The sequence below is a fragment of the Fundulus heteroclitus genome, chromosome 13 (genome assembly GCF_011125445.2).
Source record: "Fundulus heteroclitus isolate FHET01 chromosome 13, MU-UCD_Fhet_4.1, whole genome shotgun sequence".
In the NCBI taxonomy this organism is placed as follows: Eukaryota; Metazoa; Chordata; class Actinopteri; order Cyprinodontiformes; family Fundulidae; genus Fundulus; species Fundulus heteroclitus.
Window position 1 is genome coordinate 35,827,393 of NC_046373.1, and position 10,406 is coordinate 35,837,798.

The 10,406-nt window shown below is 40.1% G+C and overlaps 1 protein-coding gene across 3 annotated transcripts; it reads left to right on the forward strand.

Moving 5' to 3' along the window:
- Positions 1-2,382: 2,382 nt before the first annotated feature.
- Positions 2,383-9,861, forward strand: pex11b (peroxisomal biogenesis factor 11 beta). 3 transcript variants are annotated; one of them, XM_036145626.1, is made up of 4 exons: positions 2,383-2,551; positions 4,518-4,633; positions 4,708-4,909; positions 9,254-9,861. In XM_036145626.1, the coding sequence occupies exons 1-4, from the start codon at positions 2,496-2,498 to the stop codon at positions 9,273-9,275; spliced, it is 396 nt and encodes a 131-aa protein (XP_036001519.1). In that variant the 5' UTR covers positions 2,383-2,495; the 3' UTR covers positions 9,276-9,861. The 3 variants fall into 3 exon arrangements, with proteins under 3 accessions (XP_036001519.1, XP_012714126.2, XP_012714127.2); XM_012858672.3 differs by lacking the exon at positions 9,254-9,861 and adding an exon at positions 6,522-7,742 and having other exon boundaries at positions 2,386-2,551; XM_012858673.3 differs by lacking the exon at positions 9,254-9,861 and adding an exon at positions 6,522-7,742 and having other exon boundaries at positions 2,428-2,559.
- The last annotated feature ends 545 nt before the right edge of the window (positions 9,862-10,406 follow it).

Here is a 10,406-nt window from a genome sequence, read left to right on the forward strand (position 1 = left end):
CCAGAATTCTGATGGTAAACAAATGGCTGGAAAAAACATACAAACAAACAACTGTAACCTTCATAGACAATTTTAACATCTTTTGGGAGAGGAGACATCTGTTCAACAGAGATGGTTTCTCTCTAAATAGATCAGGTGCAAAACGGCTGATTTCAAACATCTTCTATTCTGTGAACCATACACCATCAGCTTTGTTCCGAAACAAAGTACATCCAAAACAAATGATAAGCCCAGTACAGCCTGAACAGACCAAGATAAAGACGGTCAGAAAGATGACACAGAAAGAGGCTTCGTCAGAGCTACAGGAGGATTCATCCCAGATCTCAGCAGGACAAAGAGAGGACCAAGAACTTCCATCGTCACGAACACCGGTCCAGACTACACCCGCCTCGTCTTCCTCCCAACAAAGCCCAGAGGTTCCTTTTCTGGATTTTTCTCATAACATGAACAAAGTCCTTAAGATTGGCCTACAGTTGACATCCTCTCCACATATTAATTCGGAAAGCCGCAGTTCTGTGACTAAATCAGCATCTTCCAAAGGACGCAGAGGTCCAGATCCTCTTCCTCCTCTACATATCACAGAACATGCCTGTCCTGAAGACCTTCGGATAACTTCCTTGTGATACACACCGCCATTAGATTTAAGAAGAACAAAACTAAAAATAAATTATTGGTTAAATTTACAGGGTAATAACTTTGATCATCCAACTTGGGGAATGTTAAATCCATGTTGGGAAAAAGAAAAGAAAGAAATGAGGAAGTTTTGGATGGACAATAGAAAAAAAAAATAGAAAAATTACTGATTTAGAAATTACTCAAACAACACCAATATCAATTATACCACCATGGATTCTACCAGAAGCAACAGTAGATATGTCAATAATGGAAAAGAAACAAGATAAATCTTACATCATAGATAGTTATTCAGTACAGTTACATTTAAACAATTACTATCAATATATTCAAATTTATATGGATGCATCAAAAATTATTGGAAAAATATGAATAGCTTTTGTAGAACCAGAATTCAATATAAAAAAGGAAAACAAATTACGGATGGATTATCAGTATACACAGGAGAAATGTTGGCAATATTATTAGGTTTACAATGGGTAGAAGACATAAAACCATTGAAAACTGTAATTTTTTCAGGTTCAAGCTCTGCATTATTAAGGTTAAAATATAATCAATCAGACAGTAGGATGGACATTTTATTAGAAATATTTGATACATTATTCAGTATACAAAATATGGGTTTGATAGTTATATTTTTGTGGGTTCCAGCACATGTTGGAGAAGAAGCAAACGAGAGGGCAGATAAAATGGCAAAGACGGCAATTCAAAATCCTATTAGTTTTACAGTTAAAACAAGTAAAACTGACGGTAAGAGTATTATTAAAGGAAAACTGATGGAAAAATGTCAAGAAAGGTGGGATAAAGAAAAAACAGGAAGATGGTTTTATAAAATTCAGAAGATAGTAGGAGAAAAGAAATGGAAGACGAAATAGAAAGGGGGAGAGAGTGATAACAAGGTTAAGATTTGGGCATACAGGACTTAATTATACACTTTTTAAAATTCAAAAGCATACTACTGGCAAATGTGATTACTGTGGAAAATATGAAACAATAGAACATGTTACATTAGAATGTCATAAATGTGAAAGAGAGAGAACATATATGAGGAGAGAGTTTGAATGTATTAAGGAAAAGGTTAATTTTATGAATGTGTGTATATGAATGAATGTGTGTATAATATAGATGGTTGAACACACACAAATATATATATATATATATATTTTTTTTCTCTTATTTATATATATATATATATATATATATATATATATATATATATATATATATATATATATATATATGTAGATAGACCGTCATGAACCACACTCCATACCAGTAAGTGGCGGTATTGCTACTAGAAGTTTGTTACCAGAAGAAGAAGGAGAAGAAAGGAACAGGAGAGAAGAGATAATTATTTCACGGCTTAGAATGGGACACACTGGATTGAATAGATCATTATTTTTGATAGGGAAACATCAGACAGGGAAATGTGACTGTGGGGAAGATGAGACTGTGGAACATGACATTTTGAATTGTAATAAATATTGGATTCAGAGAAACAGGTTGACAAGTAAACTTAGTAACATGAAAATTAAACTTGATATTGTTGATCTATTGCAAAAGGAATCAGGAAGCAGAGGATATCAGGTCATATTTGAGTTTTTGAAACAGAGTAGGTTGTATAATAGGATATAGTTTTTTTTTGTTTTGTTTTGTTTTTTTGTCATGCGGTCCACACTCCATACCAGTTGGTGGCAGTAATGCTCACTTAAACGTTTTTTTTTGCCAACCGCCAATAAAAATCAAGAAGAAGAAGAAGAAAAAGAAGAAGAAGAAGAAGAAGAAGATCGGGTAGCGTCAGCGCTGCACGTTCCGTATGTTAAAAGCAAGCTGAACTGTCCCAGGCCCCGAACATTACCAGCATGGACTCCTGGGTTCGGTTCAATTCCCAGAGTCAGGCCAAGGAGAGAGTTTTGAGGTAACACGGTCAGTGTTGTCAGCCTTCAAGGGGCCGTTGGATTGCTCTGTACATTCTTAGCTTTATTTAGTATGTTATGGCTAAAATTTTGCAATGGTTCAACAAAAACCTCATAGATATTGATGGGCTTCTTCTAACCGTATACAACTGGTAACATCAGAAGGTTTTGCATCTCTGCTTGAAGGCGACAGGGTGACAGTAAAAGATCTGAGGTGGGGCTTAAAATTGGGCTGAGAGAATGTGACGTAAACAATATGCTGTGCTTTAAGTGGACAAAAAAATAAGTACCGGTTTGTCCGATATAGGTCATACAAATATGGGACCGAAGCCTGGGGAATTATGTAGAGATTTATTCTATTGTAGTTTTATTTTATAGAAATTACAAATAACAAAAGAAAAAAGCCATTTTCAAACCCACATGAGCCAAACTATAAGTCATGAAGCCACTTTTGTTAACTTCAAGCCTCATGGTGTTAACATGTAAATGTAAAATAGCACTCAAAAAGATATAAAATGAGAGATACTTTCATACATTAAGAAGTGGTCTGTCAGTAGCTTCAAGAAATCAATGCCACTTGAGCAATATTATGTTACCTTTTATCTGAAAATATGTCAGTATCTTCTAAAACTCAATATTTTGACCAGCCATGCTCAGGTTCTCTGCATAAACATGTTTAATATCAAACTGTCCATTAGGTAACATGACTTGTATACAGAAATGTGTGAAAAATATCAGGCCTGAACTTCACTACTGGAGGGCAATAAAAACAAACTGTCTCCGCTTCCATCATACAACAGGGATAGATATAGATTCGATATGGCAAAGGCTGAAAGAGCAAGCAAAAACAGGCAGAACAGCATCAGCCATGAATGGGAGAATATTTCATCCCACCAGGAATTGGGCCACTCTACTATTTTTGAATTATTTAAATGTATTAGCATGTTTTGCACACATGTGCACCTTTTCATTTTTTTTATTTGTTTGTCACACTTAAGTTTTTCAAAACATCAAACAAATGTTTTCCCGTTGTTCATACCGGCTACAGATTTACGAATTTCAATTTCAGTTATAGGGCCCGCTAACCTTTTTGCCTGTTCTGATGACACTTTAGGTAAGTTTATTTGAGTAAGGAAATCATTGCTTTCTTTATTATCCGGATATGAATCTGGAGAATATAAAGCCTTATAATAATTTTCAATACCTCTTTAATTTCTTTAGTTTCAGTTACAATTGCATCTCCTTTTTTAATTGCGGAAATCTCGTTTCTAGAATCATGCTGTTTCAGCTGTTTAGCAAGCACTTTGCCTGCTATCCTGGTTTCTCGGTCCGTTTTCTTCCGCTTATCCGGGGTCGGGTCACGGGGGTAGCAGCTTCAGTAGGGAGGCCCAGATGTCCCTTTCCCCAGTCACTTGGGCCACCTCCTCTGGGGGAATCCCAAGGTGTTCCCAGGCCAGCAGAGAGACATGGTCCCTCCAGCGTGTCCTGGGTCTCCCTCTGGGTCTCCTCCCAGTAGGACGTGCCCGGAGCACCTCACCACGAGTCTGACTTGCCGCTGGCAATACCCCCCACCCCCTGGTTGGGCAAACTCCCACGTACCCTCCAGGATCCTGCTGAGGGTGTAGAGCTGATCCAGTGTTCCACGGCCAAGAGAGCCCAATAGGACTCTTTCTTCACCTTGACTGCCTCCTATCACGCAATGCACCCGACCCCTTTGGCCCTCCTACAAGTGGTGAGCCCATTGGAATGGGGACTCATGTCTCCTCTTCGGGCTGTACCCGGCCAGGCTCCATGGGTAAAAGCCCGACCACCAGGTGCTCGCCAATTCACAAGCCAAATTTTCTTTTTGCTTGTGAATCGGCGTTTAGAGTGTTACGAATTTCCAAAAACCCATTTGATGATTTTAATTTGGCTCAATGAAGCAGTACAGCTCTCTGCTCCGTTTACTGAATTTTGGTTAATTCACAGGGCCGCGCAGTATGCCTGCATGTTGTTGGGCTACAGTCTACAAAAAAGCAGGGTAGGCACTGACCTCCACAGAACTATCAGTGACCTGGAGGCACATATGAGCCTGACAAGAAAGTGTAAGTGTATCAATTCAGTGTGAGTTCTCGAGTAGAGAAGATCTGCTGTGACTGACGTGTGTGATGTCCCACAGTGCTGCGTCTGGGGAACTCTGTGGAGGCTCTGCAAGCAGCCAAGAGGGCCATCCACCTTTCTGACAGTGTACTGAGGCTCTGCCTCACCATCAGCCACCTTAACAGAGCCATGTACTTTGCCTGTGACAATGTGCTGTGGGCAGGAAAAACGGGCATCATTTCCAAACTGGATCAACAGAAATGGAGTCAGAGGTCTTTCAGGTAAGTCACATGTACTTCCTGTGCTGTGAGTTTAACTGTGGTTGCTTCACTTTTACTATTTAAAAGTATCTAATTGTTTCACATTTGATGGAGCTTAAAATAAACTTTTCTATTATTTAAAACCCACGATGCAGAAATGTGGGGATGGTGTATTCATAGAGTGATTTGCCGTGTTAGTCATCCTCCACACAATCTCATCTGACCAGAGCAACATCAGTCATCTCAGCTGTTCTCACTGCACAACAGTTTCTTTGTGCAAATATTCTACTGTCAGTTTCCTAAACAGCTTGTTTGAGTTTCTGTAAACGCAGAATTAAAAGACTGGGAGTGTTGAAGTTGGCTGTTTCCCTAAACCCCCTTAGTGTTCACATGCAGCCAATATTGTGGTTGATTTCAAAAAATATATTCCAACACTGTTTATTACATCTATTATTGACAGTTAGAAGCTGACATATAATGAAACAGATAATACCGATAATAATACTTAAAGGTATACTATGCAACCGGGGTTGGTTTTCCAGCGAGGCTCCCCCCAGAGGGCGAAAGTAAAAGTGCGCTGTCACAAAGATGCTCAGCTGTTCTGGTTTCTCCGTCAAGCCAGGCGCGGTTGTTTTGAGCTTAGCAGACAGGCGAACGCAACGAAAAGTGGAAAAAACGGCAGTACAAACAATGACTAACACAGTGAAGGTATGAACATCAAGCTTCCCGCAGCGCTATCTTGGCGAGGCGGCGGCCGCCTCGGCAAGCCGCGGCCGCCTCGCCAGTTTTAATATTATTATTATTATTATTATTATTATTTATTTTTTTTATTTTTTTATGTTGGCGAGACGCTACCGCCACCGCCTCGCCAAGCCGCCGCCGCCTCGCCGCGGTAGCGTCTCGCCAACATAAAAAAATAAAAATAAATAACAATAATAATAATAATAATAATAATAATAATAAAACTCGATATGCTTGCATGTTTATTTGACGTTAACACGCGGTTCTTTGTTGTTGCTTTCGCGCGTGCATATAGTGAATGGCAGGGCAAAAACACATGGAGTTCTCGCCGTAAAGCGAGACTTCTGTGGGTGCGGGCCGTGAGCTCTTGCAGTTGCAAGTGCGGTATTTCCCCCACAGACCCCCAGGGAAGGCCGAGAAAACCTTTGTTCGACCTGAAATGACTCATTTAATCATCCAAAACGGTAAGGAACATTAATTAACTGAAAAATGTTGCATAGTATGCCTTTAAGCTTCAATTATCAGGTTATAATATCATTATTAAGTTATTTCCCCGTCTAAAGAGTACCATGTACTCTTAAATCTAGTAGGATGGATATTAACACTAAAACATTTGGGTTTTGGGAGGAAAAGCTCCTCCCACTGTTTCCTTCATTTGGGTCGTTCCTTCTGCTATCCTGGTAGAAAATTTGAATACCCTGCTCATCATTCTTCTAAATGCCTGATTGCAACACGCAGTGCATCTGAATAATGATTTGCTTTATTTGCAGTTTGGGCTGTTTTATGTTTGACCAAGCAGTTATAGAGTGCTGGCTTTTCTCATAGGATTGACAAAGGTTTCATTGAATATGGAGACTGGAAAATTGTAACATATCTGTGTTGAATTTGACAGGTACTACCTATTTGCACTGATCCTCAATATTACTCGAGATGCGTATGAGCTCTGCCTTCTGCTGGACTGTGACGATCGTTACAAAAGTACCAAATCCCCATTGTCATCCACTCCCAGCAGTGTCCTCCCTGCTGACCATCTCTCCTCATCATCTTCTACCATTCCAGTCACAGCGGCTCCTGCTCTCATGTGGGTGCCGCTCCGCAGACGTTTCGATCAAGTACAAACTGTCTTGTACAACAACCCACCACTACTGTTGGATCTGCTGAAGAACGGCTGTGATATTTTTATCCCTCTGGACAAGCTGGGGATTTACCAGACAAGTCCAGGGTTTGTTGGGATGTGTGGGATGCTCTCATCAGTCCTCTCTATTGTGACCATACTTCACCCTTGGCTGAAACTTAAGCCATGAGCCCAGATAAGCCACACAGAATGGGTCATCATAGACTCTGTGACTGAAACGGTTCTGCTTTCACTGTTGCCCATTATGGTTCCATCGAACAGCTGGTGGCCCATTACATCTTACCAAACGTAGCAAAAAAGAAACCGACAGAGGCATGTCACTAAACCTATATGCACACGAGGTAGAAATGTAACTGACAATTCAAGTTGTTTTAATTTGTTGTCTTGTTCTTAAACCCATAACTGGAGATAAAACATCAGAGAGATATGTAAAATATTGTTTGCAAACTGCCTCATATTATCTGTCCATGCACGTAGCGGCAATGTGTTTTTCTGTTCATACCGGTAATTGGTCTCTTTGGAGAATGTATCCATTTTTGTGCTAAAACTGATGTATACTTGGCATTTGTGGAGGCATAAGTTTATCCATCCCTGTTGTTGCAGTTTGTCAGACGAAAATAATTAGGTACGGATGTAAATGGAGCAACAAATTGGATCCTATTTTGCTAGACCAGTCTAGACTTTGCTCCATAACTTAAAACTCAACTAAGATACAACTAAACCACGTTAACTGGATGCGCTGTCCATTATTCTTCTCACTGCTTTTTAAATATGATGTGAATGCTAGTTATAGTAGCATTCACATATAGAGTATATATGTGCTAACTAACTCCTGGGGTGAGTTTATCTTAACAAAAGTAATCAATGGTTCAGACGACAATAAAATATTTAAACCTACACCTGGCTAAGGACCTCAATAAATTCCTTTAATAACATTACTGTGATTTCAAATAATAAATTTTAACGTGGTCAGAGAAAGTTGAGGCTTCTTGTTTTTGTTTTTTTGTTTTGTGTTTATTTCAGTGGAATTGCCATCTTGGCATGAATTTTCCCCGCCTAAGGAAACCCAGCAGATGGGATCAATTCTTGACAAACAGCATTCACTCCTCCCGAAAGAGCGTGCATGCCAAAGTGGAGAGTCGTCTGCATTGTCCATGGCTTTGCAGCAATCCCTCATACTGAGCATGCATGAAGCGACAGTGGAAAGGAAAACTCCAGCAGAACCAGGCTCTGGCTCAATCTGAATACCCTTATAGAACAAGGACTCTTTAGCCAAAGTGGAATTGCGTCAGCGGTCGCCATAAGTGCTGTCCGAATAGTGCGGTCAGTATGGAAGGAGCCTGAATTCTTCCTCCCACGGCTAGTTTGCCAAGGGACATCGTGACGTCCCTTGGGCTAAGCACACTTAAGTTATCCCAAATCCGTTGCGTGACATGACGTATCAGCACAGCTCCCTCATGGAATGTTCAAAGAGAAGAGAGCGTGCACTTTGTAGTTCATTTTTGGAAGGCTGTAGGCCCGGGTTTGACTCTCATCATCCATGTGCGATATCAACACGTAATCACATTGAAGTTAAAGGTTGTTAAAGGCTAATCTTTACAACAGAATGATCGTCGGCTGGCTTGACAGTGTATTTCCAAGTGTTGGTTAACTTGACAGCAGTTTCAGAGCTCAGAACCCCGCCTTCTGCGGAGCTAAAGCCTTCATTTAGAAGCAATTAGGCCCCGAGTGGCTAATTGGGAGGACCCCAGGCACGTCCGCTGACAGGGGGGACAAACGGGTCCATTGTCCCAGGCCCAGGACAGAGGGGGGCTCTAAACTGACACTGACCATTAAAATACAGGCAGAAGTAATTTTTCTTAAAATATTTAGAACATAAAATATTTAGAACAGCATATTACGTTGCCAAAATGAATAAACCTTTTACAGATGAGGATCTAATTGAACTACAAGAATAAAATGGTGTCAACATTGTCTAGGTATAGTTCCACAAAAAACATATTGCAAAAGAAATGCAGACTAAAATTGTGAACAGCATAGTGTCATCCTTTGCCAGATATTTCCAGGCCATGCAGTGCATCACAGTTTGTGTTTATTTCCTTAGTTTTAAAGGAGATTTTTCTAGCATACTGGTATTTAAGGGCATTTTCCCTGCTGGAAAAGTCACTCAGAAGTCGACATTGAAACGATTAACAGGTTTTATAATTGATTATTAATTAAAAAAAAACATGCAATTCATGCGGCTCACTTGGGTGTCTGCCTTTCTAAGAATAACAACTAGATTGCATGTGTGGTGGTAATGTGGTCTTGTTTTTTTTGTAAGTTATTTGCATGTGTCTTACTTTGTTGAGTTGGATTTGCTTGCTATAAGTTGAAGTTATTTTCTTTTTGTGTTTGCATGTTTTTCTGATTTTGTTTTGATTTTGAAGTGACGTTACCACCCATACCTGGCGACGCCCACTTCAGATCACAGGTGTTCTCTATTACAGCAAAGATGCATGCAGACTGTGAGGCCGGTAATAAAGAGAGCTGTGCAGTGGAAGCGAGAGACGGAGCCGGAAGGATCACAGGTGTGGGAGCGGCAGGACTTGGAGGACTGGTCGCAGCGGAGATGCATCCAACTAGTCGCCATCGAGGAACGGACGACCGGGTGCTGGAATATGAGTGGCAGGATCGCCGTCGAAATTCGCCCGTGGCGGATCGATCAGCTGGTGACAGGAAGGACTGAGCTGAGAGGAGGACCACGCTCCCCTTCGGGCTAGCTAAGAGACCTTATATAGACTTTTCTATTGACTCTGCCGCTCCTTACTGCCTTACTTTTTTTTTTTTTACTGACTAATCCTTTTTTTTTTTTTTTTTTTTTATAAATTATTGTGAACTCTTATCGGCTCGTTTCCCTGCCCACAGTCCCTGCAGTTTATATTTATTAAACCCACCACTCGGGTGCCACACATGCAGTTGCGAGAGGGAAAAGAGAAGCGGACATCCTCCTTTCGTTTCCCAAGAGGCTGACCCCGGGGTTCAACCACTGAGCTATATAATACACTGGAGTGCTGATTTTGCCGAAAAACTGAAGTCACTGGCCGCCATCTTGCTACTCCCTACTCTCACAGAATCCCATAGGATTTGGTTGCAACAACAAGCAGTTTTCTGGCTGAGTGAAAACGTTTTACAGGTAATTCTACAGTCAGTGGATGTACTAACACTATCAACTACTAGGAAATTAGGTGCTGAAATATTTTACATGTTATTCATATTAAATATATATATATGTATATATAAGTATGTATATATGTATTTATGTATATATAGGTATACACATATGTAAATATATGTTTTTGTATATTGTTATTTATATATTTATAAATGTTAAACATATATATTTAAATGAATAAAATGCAAAATATTTCAGCACATGACTTTCTCAGTACTTGATAGTTTTAGAACATAACATAAAAGTATATGGCATTTGACATTTTAAAAGTCTTAAGCCCCCCCTGAACATGAGAAAATCCTCGTTATTCGATGCTGTAGCGCACATATTCCCTAGTTACTGGGGGGAAATAGGGAGTACCAATATGGCGGCTGGTGGCTTCAAAGCGACTCGTTCAAACAGACGGTGATTAGCACTCCAGTGTATAA